This window comes from Tursiops truncatus, chromosome 16 (genome assembly GCF_011762595.2).
Source record: "Tursiops truncatus isolate mTurTru1 chromosome 16, mTurTru1.mat.Y, whole genome shotgun sequence".
NCBI lineage: Eukaryota > Metazoa > Chordata > Mammalia > Artiodactyla > Delphinidae > Tursiops > Tursiops truncatus.
This window is the reverse complement of record NC_047049.1, coordinates 40,565,713-40,581,911: the sequence shown is the minus strand read 5'-3', so window position 1 is coordinate 40,581,911 and position 16,199 is coordinate 40,565,713. Positions and strand designations below refer to the sequence as shown.

General features: G+C 31.7%; 1 protein-coding gene across 8 annotated transcripts in view; it reads left to right on the top strand.

Moving 5' to 3' along the window:
• The window catches only part of PCDH15 (protocadherin related 15), a 727,135-nt gene that overhangs the window by 706,147 nt on the left and 4,789 nt on the right, over positions 1–16,199 (top strand). For 3 of the 8 annotated variants that reach the window (XM_019936551.2, XM_019936466.2, XM_019936415.1), the window contains one exon: positions 1,675–1,680. The exons of 2 other annotated variants lie outside the window; for them this stretch is intronic. In XM_019936551.2, the coding sequence (XP_019792110.1) occupies positions 1,675–1,680 (6 nt within the window). Of the gene's footprint in view, positions 1–1,674; positions 1,681–6,430; positions 6,497–9,081; positions 9,101–10,766; positions 10,806–15,860; positions 15,932–16,199 lie in introns of all 8 variants that reach the window. 3 more of the 8 variants (XM_073793727.1, XM_033841881.2, XM_019936623.1) reach the window with 3 other exon arrangements.

The window sequence follows — 16,199 nt, the reverse complement described above, 5'->3', positions numbered from 1 at the left end:
ATATTAAATATCTAACCACTTAGGAATATTCTTTTCATCATATTCCTCTCTAATGAGACTGCTGTCTTGTTATATATAACTTAATATTTATAACTCTTGTATATACTCTCATATATAACTTAATATTTCTCTTGCACTATTTGGACTCTCTAAGCAATATTAAACCATCATTTTTGAAAAAGTCTTTTAAATTATTGCTAAAAGACTTCATAGTTTCTATAACGATGCTACCCTCAAACCCTTATTTCTTTTAGAGATGTTTAACTTATCTATATTTTTTAAAAATTCAAGAGTAACTGTATCAACATGAAATGCAGAACCACCAAGGATATTATACAATTTTGAATATGATTAAATTAAATCCAGGAAAATTTTATTAACTGGAATTTGGTGGAATGAGGGACTAAGACACATTCTACTGTGTTATATTTGTAGTATTTACTAGTAGGAATAAAGCGAGCCTCAAAAATTATGAAATTTACCTTTTAATGGGAAAACTGTTTTTAAACATATATATCATATTATAGCTGTATTAATACTATTATACAAGGTTATATTGAAAATAGTTTTTAAAATGTTAAAACTGATTTTAATATATATTTTAATGCTAAAATTGAATTTAAAAGAACTAAATGCCTGGCATGCTACTTCTAGAGTAATAATATAATATAGGATTCATGCTTTAAATATTTTTTTTATAAGTTGAAAATGATGGTCTCTTTTTGAATTATTGGTGAATGTAGGAATTGAGCCAATAAGATTTGATTCTCTTTGATTGTCTTGACCACAATTAGCAAAACATGTGTGAACTAAAAAAAGATTTATGTGGAAAGTGGAATGTGTTTTATTTGAAATTAGTGAGGGATATATATTAATGTATGTATACTATGACATCACCTGGAATCATATATTTGATGATGATAATTTTCAAATAGCAACACTTAGGGATTATTTTTATTTGGAAAATTGTGGTAGATAGTAGAGGATTTTGCAATTCTAATTCTAATATGTATTTATTGAAGTGTCAAGTTCTACACATTTATTATCTGACAGATGTTTAAATTATCTATTCAAAAACCTTTTCAAGGATTCTAAGCATAAATTACTAGAAAATAAGCTATCTCCAAATGAATTATTATCAAATATTTTCTTTAAAAAATCAAAGGTCATTTTGAAAAACAAAAAGCCTTCACAAAATAATTAACAACTTCATGTAGATTCAACAATTACTCTGTAAGAGTCATCATAGTACTTCTATATTCCTTCAAACAATACTTAGGTCTTCTTTATAAATCAGTGTGGAGTAACTTTTCACTTAGGACATAGAAGCAATTCTTAGAATCTCATTTAAAATTTCTGTTTTAGAGTTGAAGTCATCCACGTTTGATAGAGGTGAATTTTACCTGTGTATAGGAGATAGATAGCTAGGTGTAATTTTTTGTGATAAGATAACCAAATAAATGCCGTATGAATTTATCTAAAGCATTATTAAAATTATTCATATGAATAAATACAAAGAAAATATAAGATACATGCATTTTCTTTTTTGGATATGAATATTAAGTGTTTAAAGCAAGTTCCTGTTAATATTTTCATAATCATCTCAATTTAACTATAGTCAAAACTTTTTTTTTCCTATCACATGTTTTCTCTTTCTCACCTGTGGATACATAGGCATAAGTAAGTAAATAATATTCTAATACAAGGGTATTAGAAAAAAAAAGATGCAATAGAATAGATTAACTGCTGTTTTAGACTATATACAGTAATCTTCATCTTTAACTGTACATTTACTTTTAAAAAGAAAGTTATATCTTCTATACCTCATTCCCTCTTGATATCTTGAAATTGCATGAGTTTAAACAAGTGTTCCCACAGATAGTACCTGTGCCTAGCAAAAGGAGTTTCAAAACTCTCCTTATTTTTTAATTTGTTAAAAATATTTATGGATATCTTTCCATCAAAAATGATGTGGTATTGTACAGACAGTTCTTTCCAAGAAAAAGAAAACCAAGAACAGATCTACACAGAAACAACTGCTATATAATGTCAACCCTGATTTTTAAAAACTACTTTTTAATGTTTTAAAAGTGATTGCTGTTTGTTTAATCCAAGTTGTCTCCACTTTTTGAATTATTCAGGAGGTCCTGACCACCTCTAAGAATTCTCTCTTCCAGTTTGTATTTTTGCCAAATGCCACAATAATAACTTTGGCTTTATATATCACTTTATTGTCTCCCTTCTCATCCTAATTTTTATTAGGATGTGGCTTTGTGTCAATGTGGCTTTTAATTTTTTTTCAAAAAATTTCCCTTTTATTTCATTTATACTATGTTGGTAAATATTAAATAACGAAAATATATCTGTTACTCTGAGCTTGAGAGCAAAGTCTAATGACAAACTATTTAAAACCACAAGTCCCCAGTCTTTCTGGGGAAAGGGTCCCAATGCTTTCATTAGAGACACTTATTTGTGTCCTTTGACTTATCCAATTTTATCTATGACGCATAGCCACTATGACTCAATGACCATGCCTGAGCAAATCTTTCAGTGATATCAAAACTATGTTGTATTAGTATATCTTTTCATTAAAGTGAGTCTTGATTGAAATTTGATCCATATCATGTTCAAAAGAAACACCAGAAGCCCCTCTTCTTATTTGTAATATCTATAGTGTTTTTAAACTATTAAGCATAAAATTGAGGGGCTCTTTCTGTATCCTCTTGCAAGCTTTATGTCAAATAGGAGAGTACTTTTAGCTCCAGGACAGAATTACCAAAATGAGAGATAATGGACAGGTACTGAATCAGATACAGCTAAGGATCCTTTCCTCAAAACAGTCAGTTCTGAGCATCCTTAAACAAGGCAAAGGGTATGAAACCACTAGCCAACATGCTGGTCTGCAATTTGGAGAACTGTGATTTATACATGAGAGAACTATAATGTGTCGTCATGGAAGCTTCACATGGAAACTAAAAAAAGAAAAAAAAATCAGTGTGCAGATTGACACATTTTTTAAAAAATGAAAATTTCTCATGCTGCTCACAGCTCTCTAGCTTTTCCTGCCCTGCTTTTTTGAGAACAGAAACATCAAAGTAATGGCTTGCTTTAGTAGATTAGTGTTATTTGGCCTTTTATATTTTGAAGTAGTAATGAGAACCATAAAAACATCTTTCTCATAAAAGCTATGTCACAACCTGTTTCCTTACATTTCATTATCTTCTTTTCTTTCAAGTCTTTTCCTTCTCTACCATTTCCAACAAAGCAGGGAAAATAAATCAGTCTCAGAAGACAGGAAACATCAGCACTTTTCTTCCAGTACTGTTGAGGCTCACAAGCAGACTCATGTAGATGGATCTGTTAAGAACAGCTGGCCCGAGTCTGCAAGAGAATTCACACTGATGTCTGATGATGATGACTTATATACCCACAGTACCATTTACAAGGAATATACAGATCAAAGACCAACAAATTCAGACTTTTTACTAAGAACAGATTTTGTAGAGTCATTTTTATCCAAAACGCAAGCCAAGAATGAGTTTCTGAGGGGACCAAGAGAAAAGATTCAGAGGACGTGGAATCGGCCAGTCTGCTTACCTAGGAGACCAATGTGGGAACTTCCCAATAGGTCAGAAACCATAGCTCTAAAGCAAAGGCAAAGCAACAGGCAAGAAGCTGAAAATGAAAGTACTGGAACCAATCCAAACAAAAGAGGTAACAATAGTCCCTTGCTTACAGCTGAAGACACAAATGTAACAGAAGAAGAGGAAATAAGGCAAAGTGAATCACTGATTATACAAGGAACAGGACAGTTGCAATCTCTGTCTTCAGACTCTTCACTTTCCTCTCCTTGGTCTCACCCCTCATTCTCCACTTTGCCAACTGTTTCAAGACCTGTGGAACTCAAATCAGAACCTAATGTTGTTTCTCCTGCTGACTGTTCCTTGGAACTTTCTCCGTCAATGCCTTGCATTTTAAATTCTGCACTCCTTAGCAGAGAGACACCCACTTGTATGATGACTTTTGAAGCCAAAAGGGACATTTTCGAAAACCTTCCCCATCCATTAAAAACCTCTCCTCCTCCTCCTGTGCCTCTTATCCTTACTCCTTTTGCTCTTTCCAGTCTTCCTCCTTCCCCTCCTTCTAATCCTCCTCTTTGTCCTCCTCCTCCACTTCTTCCACTATCTGTTCCCCCTCCTCCTCCCTCTACTTCTCCTCCACCTTCACTTCCCTCTCTTACTCCACCATCTCCTCCTCTTCCTTCTTCACTGCCTCCTTCAACTTCAGCTCCATCCACGAAGTGTGTGTTTACACCAGCTATTAAACGCACTGTCAATGTGACACCAGCCAAGGAAATGAAGTCCACTGCAATACAGCTGTCAACATCAACAACAGTGTGTAATGCAAATCCTCAAAGGGAACCAAAAGGCATCCTCAAGCATATAAAAAACTTAGCAGAACTTGAAAAGTCAGTAGCTAACATGTACAGTCAAATAGAAAACAATAATCCACCAGCACACCTCTTAAAACTTCAAATGAGTTGCCTTTCAGAGACAACAAATATGGAAATGACATCTGAACAAAACCAGGAGAATTTGCACAATATTGTTGAGGGAATTGAAACACAAACTCACAGTCAGTTTACTTCACTGTAATGTTGCTTTTCTGGTTTTAAATGGACAACTCTTTTGTTGACCATAAGCTTCAAGTGGAGGCAAATTTGAACATTAAAGAAGATTCCATTCTTTTACTTGAAACTCAATGCAATGCTGTTTTTTCCTCATTTTTAATTTAAAAGATTATTAATCTCACCATTACTAACTCATATTATAGATGTACCTTAATTTTCTTAACTACGAAGTAGTATTATTTGTCTACATTTATTTAAAAAGTAAGTAATTTCAATCTATTTTTCAATGGGCATATATGGGCATGAAAGTTAGATATCCAACTTAAATCAATGGCTTGCTTGTTTATCATGTTAAGTTTTACATTTGCTTTTTGATCATAGTTTTATATGAGTGTTCCAGGAAAACAGCAGACTGTTACAAGTAAGCTAAAAAATGATATCATATGTTCTGTTATTGCCTTGAAGCCTATGTATTTGGTAAGAAGAAATACTACCAAAGTAAAATGTTATGTATCTAGAAATGTAGGAGATGACAGACATGGTATTCCAAAATAAATCTCAGGTGCTATAAGATGTAGGCATCTGTTTTCTTATAAGAACACCCTTTACTCTGGCTTGCTTTTATCTTCCTAGTATGCTTATACATTTGATAAATCTTTTACTTTTTTCAATGGCTGTTTTATTCTATTTATTTCTCATTGTGCTTTCTCTTTCCTTCTTTATAATGGAAATAAATCTTGAGTTGCTGACTTCTGTAAGACATTTCATTGTTCCCACAAATGTTTAAAGTGCTCTTTAGTTTTGCTTGTTCACATTATTATATCATCTCCTTAATTATAATTTTTTCATAAGATTCTCCTTCAAAAATAATAGTTATCTCCAGTTTAATAAATAAATTCTCATCCGTTTCAGCAAAAGGTTAAGTAAATGCCTACAAAGTTTTATCTAGTGTGAATTTAGTTATTTCATTGTTGAAAATTATATTTCCATTAAGTTTATCAATAGTATAAAATGTGCTTATTATGTTATTAAAATTTAGAAAAATGCATTCTCAGTTTTATTCCTAGTTACTTTTAATTGCTATGGATAAATCATCCAAATTTAGCCTATAGCATGTAAATGAAATATAAAAATTTCAAATAGAAATCAAGCGGAATATATCTGGTGAACTGTCACCAGTTTTATATATGTCTTTCCTCTTTGGTTTAGGCAAAGAAAATAAAAAATTATACTCTAGGTAGAAATTTCAGTAGTTGTAGTTGTTCTTACATCTTAGAGCTAAACTTGTTAAATTCTTAAAGGCATCAGCTAAGCTAAGTACCATCTTTCTGTCCTAATGAAAGCTACACTGGACCATCGAGTAATTACTTTGTTTTTTCCATCTCACACATGGAATAAATTTTACTTACTGGAAATCCCCACTTTGAATACAAGTGTAATTGTTTATTATACCCTTCAGCTTTAATATTTTAGAAGATATAAGTCTGTACAGAGAAAAACACAATTCTAAAATATAGGGAAAGTCTTGCTTGATAATTGCCATTGTAAGTATATTAATATAGATTCAGAGCCCTACAATGAATGCATCATTTCATTGGTTTTGTTTGACTCATATTATGTGACATTTCTTCAAGAATTTGATTCGGCATCCCCAATTAACAATACCAAATAAAAAATGTAAAGTTAATTATTTTCATTAGTTCCTCTACTTCAGATTCTTTTCATCCAAATCAAGAGTAATTTTTTTTTCCTGGGGTTCTTGAACATGATTTTTTTCTCTCTTTCACTGAAAAACTTCAGTTGGAGTTTTTGTTGGCAGCTGGTCATATGCATGAGAACTTGTGCTATTTGGCGGACTCTGAAAAGGTATTATTGACAACTGTGTAAGCGTTTAATGTGCAAGTGTGTGTGTGTGTGTGTGTGTGTGTGTGTTTATGCTATTTTGTATCAACCTCTTGGAAATGTGAAAGAAATATCTTGATAATTCCTTCGAATTCTTTGATAATGAAATCTCTAATTACCAAAGAAATATAAGAAATCCAAATAACAATTTTATGTAGGTATGTATAGCCTTATTGTTACTTTGTCCTTTTTATAATATTTTTATAATTTAAAAATTTTATTAGTATCTTTTTTTGACTGGGAACTCTTTTCTTTCTTTTTTTAAAAAATATCTTCATTGGAGTATAATTGCTTTACAATGGAGTGTTAGTTTCTGCTTTATAACAAAGTGAATCAACTACACATATACATATATTCCCATACCCCCTCCCTCTTGCATCTTACACTTTTAAAATGAAACGTCCATTGCCATGTTTTATGTTTAATCTAGTCTTTTACTGACACATTATATTTAGAGATTTCCTTCATCATAAAAGTCAATTGGAACATCTTCTACATGAGACCTAAAAATATCCTTTGAGTATACAAGCCAAAATATTATTTCTCTCCACAGCTCCTAAGCCCCCATAACCTGACAACCAACCTCTAAGAAAAGAATGCCCTTTTTTCATTCTGCATTTATTATGATCCAATTAGTGCACAAGAAATTATTAGGTACCTTATTAAAAGACATAAACAGGTTACCATACATTATCCTTATTGTTAAAAGTAAACAGTAATACATACAAATGATGTAAAATGAAAACTACACATTGGATATAAACTACATAACGACGTATCAATATCATATGAATGGCTTTATAAGGATCAATAGGAAGTCATGTTAATTGAAAGCAGACAGATAACTACACATATTGATTCTGCTGTTTACCTTTTCTGAGTTACTTTTTGCCTTTGAGCTAAGACAAACAATACAAATAACCAAATAAAAAGCAACAAAAAGTTTCAAAAAGTATAGTTCAACAAAAAAGTATAGTTCATCTGTTGATATTTTAGTTCCTACATTATGGAAAATATTGCTAATGAAAAGAAGCAAGTTAAATATCCTAGAAAATAAAATACAGGTTTTATTGGATATTTTATATTACATATGTGACTCAGTAGTCATTATTAAAACCTAAGTATGAGCTCTCAACTCTACATATCTCTAAAAGATACAAATTGAGTAAAAGCTGAAAATGTCTAAACTTCTAAATGCTTTAGGATTATCATTCCTCTATTGGCAGAACCATATAACATAAGCACCCTGCAACACCCCCAGTGGATGCCTGAAACCTCGGGTAGTACCAAACCCTATATACACTTTTCTGTCCTATACTAATGGGTGGGTAGTGTATACAGCATGGATATACTGGAAAAAGGGCCTACTCATATCCTGGGAGGGACAGAGAAGGATGGTGTGAGGTTTCATAATGCTACTCAGATTGGAGTGCAATTTAAAACTTACAAATTTTTTATTTCCAGAACTTTCCACTTAATGTTTTTGGACCATGGTTGACTGCAGGTAGCAAATAGAGATACCACAGATAAGGGAGGACTATTGTATAAATTGCTGATAGCAATATATATGTATAAGCATTGTATTACCATTATTTCCAGCCATTTCAATCAACAATGCCTTAAGCACTTAAGATGCATTCAAATAAGCAGACTTATTTTTCAAAGTCCTTGAAATATTTTAAATAAATTTTCTACAGATTGTTTTGCTGAACTTTAGAAAGTCTTCATAATAACTCTTCATTGCAGTTGTTTATTAATTTCATATAGCATAGTCAACAGCACCAGGTTTATACTTTAGGTCAAGTGTTTAATGAATAATAAATGAAAAATCTTCATAATTAATGACATTCAACATTGAAAAAATTCCATGCTTTTTTCCTTCTCAAGTACAGTCAACTACTGTTTCACTTACTTGTCCATTTAACTTTATAAATCTTTAGGTAATATTGAATGTTTGGCTATTATATCTCTAAAAACTTTTTTACTTCATGTTTAATAATGTAATTGACCTTTAAAGGCCAGTTAATATTTTGCATTTATTATTTTTAGAATAAATGGACACAGACAAAAAAATCTTACAAGCATTTGGAAGAATATGTTCTAGTCATGGAGATATTTTTTTTTGTCCTGTACCGGTATGTTTTTCATGTATGAAGCATATCTTTTCCCCAAATGAGTATCTTACATGTATCAAGACTTGTTTAGGACAGACATGATGTAGAATATTTTTAATACAACTGATCATAACAGAGTCAAAGTATGTCAAGGTATGTTATTAAACACCATTGAGATAAAATAGATTGTGAATAGTTTGGTGTTCATATGGAATGAGGGTCTGGCGTGATAATTATTTTTAATAATGCAGGCATGAAACCTTGATTCTCCTGTCTTGATACTGCCACAAAATATATTTCTCACTGAGACAACATTTTAGAAAAATTTGCCTTCTCAGTTTTTCTCTGATTTTCTTAAGTTACCCTTATCTATAATTCTATTCAATCTGAAAATCCAAGATGTTTAATACTGATTTCTTCGTTTCTGCCTTGCAGGAGAGGTTATACATCAGAGGTAAGGGCTTTATGGTGTTATGTTACATTATAAGCTTATTAGGACAATATTTATGTTATAGGCAGGACTGATTTACATTCTTTCAAAATGAGGGTATTTTCATTTAACAAAACATAAGTATGCTTTGCTATTTATTTTCTTGTATATCTGTTGCTTCTTTGTTTTGGGGTTTTAAGTCTATTATTCAATGGGTGAATAAAGATCAACTGCCTTTTCAAAGATAAATTTATTTTTTCCTGAATTATTCTCTCTCAATATTGTGACATTCCCCCAAATTTATTTTTCTAAGGCTATAAATCTAATCTAGAAACTGTTTCTAATTTAGATACTTTTTTTTTTTTTAATCAGTCCAAGGCTCATTCCTACCATGTTTGAGCTTGAGCTTTTGAAAAGTTAAAAACAAGTCAGACTGTTAGAAAGCTGTGGCTTTTCTTTGTGTTAATTTGATTCTCAGTCCACAAAGAAGATACTGGGCATTCTGGCCAATGGTATTTGGTGAATAATGCTGTAAGTGGTGCTATCAATGAATCACTGAGAAGTTAGTATGGTTTGGCATACAGCTCTTCAGTTAAGAGAATGAAATAAGCATATGACTTAATTGGCTAACAGTTTAGAATTCATACGTCCTAGGTTTTTTGGAAATCAAAATGAATGCATTTAAGAAAAACTGATTTTCAGGAATAATTATAACAGCTAGCAGATTGAATCAGAATATCTCTAACTTCAACTTCCTACCCCTTTAAGTTAATACCTTAACTGCACTAACTCATTAACATCTGTATCATGGAAAATCTATCCCTTCAGTCAAATAGTTGTTCTATTGGCCATTTCAAACAGTTGGTTCATTGGTAGGATTATCTCCCTGAACTTCTCTGTCCGCTTTCCCAATGCTTACTTTAAGATTTATGTTGTATAACTATTCCCCTCAAGAGTTGAGACGCCAAAATTTAAATTGTGTATCTTGTTTTCATCTGGTTAAAGTATAAGTTATCATGAAACAGATCAATAGAGACTCTGTTTTTTGAAAAATATGGGTGAAATGGGGGGCAGTGGGAAATGATCTCTGCAAAAACTGAGGAAGGACAATTTCTTTAATCACAAAAGAATTTCTGAAAACGTGCTTAATGCTTGAGTTCAAGCATTCCACATTTTGGTAAAAAGAAAAATGGGGAGCATGTCTTAAATATAATGATGAATATATTACAACCATATCATTATTTTGTGTGCCCTACCCTTCTTCCTGATTATGTATATATAATATGATTATACCTAATATGACCGGGGAGAAAAAAAGAGGGCCAATTTAAAACAAGGTTAAATTTGCTAAAAAGAATTGTGTGATACTTAAAGTGCTTCAGAACCATAAATGACTCTTTGTACTATGAAGCTTAAACCAAAAAGTTATTTATAGATTTTTATTTATTAAGATTATTAGCTTTGATGTTAATTAAAACGATGAAATTAAAGCACATTAATTAATTATGTTCTAACATTAATAGTCAAAATATTATTTAATGCTGTTAGTAGCTATCACATGAATAATAAATCATATCCCAAGGTAACCAGTTTTAAGCTGTGGCCTTATTTTCTCTCTTTTCAATGATAATCTACTTTTTCCACCTGAATTATTTTCTAAACCTTTTTCTATTTTACTTTCCTTTGGCAGCAACAACAACTGCTGAGGCCTTCTCTCCTTAAACCAGAGGTATCAATTTTCTTTTTCTTTTCAACCTTCATTGAGTCTTGACAATACTTTATGTGACTCTGAGGTCCATCTAACATGTGGGCAGGGTGGGTGGCTGCCAGTATGGCATAATTTTACAAGGAAGAGAAGAGGTGGTTTTAAATGAAAACAAATAAGCAAATAAATAAGCAAGCAAATCACCTCTCTGCTGTTTTCTGGTGACTGAAATTCCAAATTTTTAGCTTCACTCTCTGGGAATTAGATAAATAAGACCTTTGTTCCTATTAAAAACAAGCAAGCATTAAATGAAGCGAGTCATGAACCTGATCTGTCAGTTATCTTAGTGAATCTAGATTCATCAGAACTGTTCTTGAGATCAGACTTAGGTTAGGCAAAGTCTGAAGAAAGAACGCGGACATCTGTGCTAAAATAACAAAGGTAGAAATTGGGTTGTGATAAACAGACTTTGATCATTGAAATGTGATTCAAAATACTGCCTTTGGGAACATGTCTATTTTAAGATGCTTATGACATTTTCTTCTGAAAGAAGAAAAAAAGATATTTGGAGTTATATAATAAATGCATATGATTTTTATTTATTTATTATTCATATATACTTCCTAAATAAAAAACATATATATTAAAGTTAATTTTAAATATCTCCTTACTTTGGAAAATTTAGTATTTTCTAAGCTCCACTTAAAAAATTATTCCTTTATTCCTATTTCTCAACAACAGAATCTTAACTTTGCTAAAGACAGGCATTTTGTGGTTAGAATTTACTCCCCCAAATCATCGGGAGGTTGAGTGACAGGAATATTCAACTTCTATACATTTTATCAAAAATTTCCATGGAGACTTCTCCATAAACTGTTGAATCTGATAACTCAGAGTTAAAATCCAAATGCCAGTTACCTGATGCAAGGCCTTAGTCAAGCTATGTATCCTCCTAAGCATCAATTTCATCTTTTATAGAATGTTGGCAGTAATATTTCATATATAAGCTCCTAGCTCAGCAACTGGAACATAGTGGGAAGAAATTCAGTAAATGGTAGTTATTTTTCTTGTTTTGTTTGCATCAGTATAAATTTTTATACTTTGATCAGTAAGAAACTAGGTTAATTCTGTGTGTGTGCGGTCAGCAAAAATGAATTTTTAAAATAACATTAAGCATTTGATCTGCCCATAAAAGCACCTTTTAGTAAGCTACTTAGCATGATTTTCTAAACTCTAGGATTTACCTGCTAAGTGGATGGCAAAAGGGACTGTGTGGAACAGCAAAAAAGGCCAATATTACACTCTTTTTTAGGGCTGACTTAAGGAGCTTAATGGTCACCAAGTCCTTCCTCCATTTTCTTTTTTTCTGGGTGGTATAAGTATCCAAGACCAACCCTTCAGAGTATTCCCTTCTACTAGCTCCTGTCTCTCCCTACAGAATACAGAGTGACAGATTAAATTTATGATTGAGTTTCCTGGGCTCTTTCCCAGTTGCTCTATCCTTCTATTGTATTTTTTAAAGTCATTTGATGCCAGATATATATTGTAGCTAGCAAGAGCTAAGTTTCATTTACTGTTCAGAGAAAAAGAAAAAGCACGTGTCTGTAAATTGATTCTTTTAAAATCTGAAATCCACTCAGTCGCATTATGTTTCCATAAATATTTTTCATTATTGCTAAAAGTTATTAGAATTCAACTTCAAAACCTTTGTTTTTTTTAATTGTTGTAAGAACACATAACTTGAGATCTTTCTTCTTAGATTTTTAAGTTCACAATACAGTATTGTTAGCTATAAGCAGAATGCTGCACAGCAATCTCAACATTTTCATCTTGCTTAATTCAAACTTTAGACCTGTTACATAGCAACTCCACATTTCCCCCTCTCGCCATCACCTGGCAACCATCATTTTACTTTCTGCTTCTCTGAGATTGACTATTTTAGATACCATATGTAAGTGAAGTCATGCAGCATTTGCCCTTCTGTGACTGGCTTATTTCACTTAGCACAGTGTTCTCAAGTTTCATCCATGTGGTAGCATATGGCAAGAGTTCCTTCTTTTTTCTCTTTTGAAGGCTGAATAATACTCCATTATGTACCACATTTTCTTTATACATTCTTCCATTCATGGACATTTAGGTTTCAACTTCAAAATCACTTGGCAGTCTTTGCTCAGTCTCCCTATGTATTAGATAAAACATGCATTGGTCAAGTAGTTAAATATTACTTCTGAGACCTATTTGCTTCATTTAAACCAGTATAATTACGTTGGGTTTTGGATGCCTCAGAGGTCTAAGCCTACCAATATGAAACGTGTATTTTTTAAATTTTTTAAATTTGTATTTTTTAAATACACGTTTTAAAAACGTGTATTTTTAAAATTTGAATAAGTCAAACTTAGACTTTAACTTTGTCCCAATTTCTTATTGGTCTGAATTGGCTTCCTACAATAAAACTTTTCCTATAATAAACGTTTTTATTGGAAATAAAACTGCAGACATAAAATCATATAGTGCAGCAAAATGAATTTTTACAGCATGCTCATGCCCTACTAGCTCTCCGGTAGCCCCTCCATGTTAACATGCAGATATTATTTCTCCTTTCCCTAACCACTCACCTAGCTTTTTTCCCAAGATAAATATTTAATACGTATATTTAATTTCAGCTTTATCAAGGTATAAGTGACAAATTAAATTGTAAGATAATTCAAGTGTCCATTGTGGTGATTTGACATATGTATACACTGTGAAAAGACTAACACATCCTTCCTCACATATTTATCTTTTTTTAAATTATTTTTTTGGTGAGAATATTTAAGTTGTATCCTTTTAGCAAATTTCAGTCATACAGTACAGTGTTACCAACTGTAGTCACCATGTTTTATATTAGACGCTCAGACCTTGTTCATCTTATAGCTGAAAATTTGGACACTTTCACTAATCTCCTCTATTTCCTTTACTCAGCAACCACTTTTCTACTGTTTCTATGAGTTTGGCTTTTAATTTGGTTTTTTATTTTCAGATTCCACATATAAGTAATACCATACAGTATTTGTATCTGTGTCTGGCTTGTCTCACTTAGCATAATGCCCTCAAGGTTCATTTCATGTTGTCGTCACAAATGGCATGAGTTCCTTCTAAATATAGCCATTTATTGCTCAGTAGTAGCAATATTGTAGCCAATGAGGTTTTTCCGAAGTGGGATTACTGCCAATTGAACCAGATTGGTTTGTCTGTTTTTGAAGTTTATATAAATAGAATAATACAGAATCATGTTTCATTTTGTACCTGACTTCCTTTGCTCATCATTCTGTTGGGGAGATTCATCTCTGCTATGTGATGTAGTAGTGTGCTTATCTCATGGACTTTTGCATCAGTTCCAGTTTTGGGCTGTTACAAATGATGCATTTTGGTGAACAATTTTACATATATATGTTGGGCACGTAGACTGAACTAAATTGAATTTCTGTGAAAAGAGATGCATATATTTGACTTTGGTATTATTCCCAAACATTTCCCAAATGGTTTTGCTAATTTATAATCCCTCCAGAAGTATATGAGAGCTCCATGTCCTTGATGCAAGATGGTATTGCTGATCTATCTATCTATCTATCTATATATATATTACTTTTAGTTAATCTTGTGGGTAAACTGAATCCTTTTTAACATCAAAACTGGATTCCTTTGCAGTTAATTCACAAAGTATTTGTAACCGCAAATGCATCAGAGAGTACATTTAGTAGAGTAATTGCAAACTTATAAAAATCTAGGGAAGTGATGTAAATGAACAGAGTTTATTCAATGTAAAAATAAAAAAGAGCAGATGGGGCATCCTATTGTGACTGGGGGTGTAGATGTAAAATAGTCTGGTGGAGAATACAGCAGTAACCAGGAGAAAACATGATTGCTTTAAGGAGTAGTACCACCAACTAAATTCATGACGTGTAAAAATATGAGCCCAGTGTTGTCATCTTTTTATTTTTTGAGAGAAATCAAAACTCAGATCTTTAATAGCATTTTCTGATGAGCATTTGGGCAACTAATCACTTTTTTAAAATGATATTTGCCAAACAAAGCACAAGTGAAGTCTATTGTACATTTCCATCATGCAGGCTGTGAATTTCCACACTTTTTAAATGATATATTAGTGTCCACAGAGGACTTTTTTTCCTAACTAATACTATACCTGGATCAACAAAATTAGTTCTTATGAATAGTAGATGATCTTAGAAATAAGTATCCACTGGTTTTCCTATGTATACCTATACGTTTTCCTTCTTCCCTTTTCTTACTTCATTGTAAATTAATTTGGTTAAACCTTGGCAGTTCAATTTATTTAAACGTTAAAATGGAGTTAAAGAGGAAAATACAGTGAAATTGAATTTAATAGTTATTTAAAGCTAGTTCTATATGTATGTCTCAGGAAAAATATCTTTCCATACGTGTAGAGTGACAAAAATCAATATTGTCTGGAATTTAGAACTGGAAACCTTGAAAGGGCCTATTGTCTGACAAATTTCTTTAAAAAAAATTAAATTCAGAATTAGCAGTATGTTTTAAAATGTAAATATCCTTGGGCTATATCGCATATTAGCACATTTTTTATTAATGTATAAATGATTTTCAGATCCTTTCATAAGAATAGCATTTGGTGAATGGGAGAGCTCTAGATACTAGAAAATTGTTATCAGGATGATGAAACAGTGCTGAAGATAATGGTATAATTTTCTTCAAGGCTAAAGTCTGTTAGTAATGTGTTAACTAGATTGAAATATTAACTGTCTATTGATAGTTTTAAAAATTATCTAAGAACAAATGGTATGCTTATCTGTTATCTTTAACAGGTTTACCATTAGACAAAATTTACTTTCCCCCTCCTCAGTTCTAATAGCATAACTTAATTTTGTGTAAGAGTTACAGCCAAATATATATATATATATTTGAATATGTCTAACATTTTTAATTAAAGTTATTTTGACAGCAGTGTTTTGAGTCATCGAATACTAGGTCTGGAAATCTGACATTGAGCTGAAATGTGATAAGAATTTATTTTCAAATGCGATTTCTCTTTTTGAATAATAGGAGTTATCCATGGAGTCTGGAATTGATCCTGGCCAGGAATATGGACAAGATTATTACAGTTATGAGCATGGGTACATCTTCAGATTTTTTATCCAGTATCTTAATATTTTTATGAATAATAAGGTGTTATTAAATGATTATTATTACTAGCATTTTTATGAGTGTCATTTCATCAGTTTCATTTTTGAAAATGAGTTATGTATCTAGTTTTAGCTTCAATCAAGTTTAACCATGTTTCTATATTGAATTCTGTTTTGATGTTTATATTGATATTGGCTACAACTTGAAAAATGCAATAAAATTATTCAAATTATTTAAATGAGAAATAGAAGTCAAACA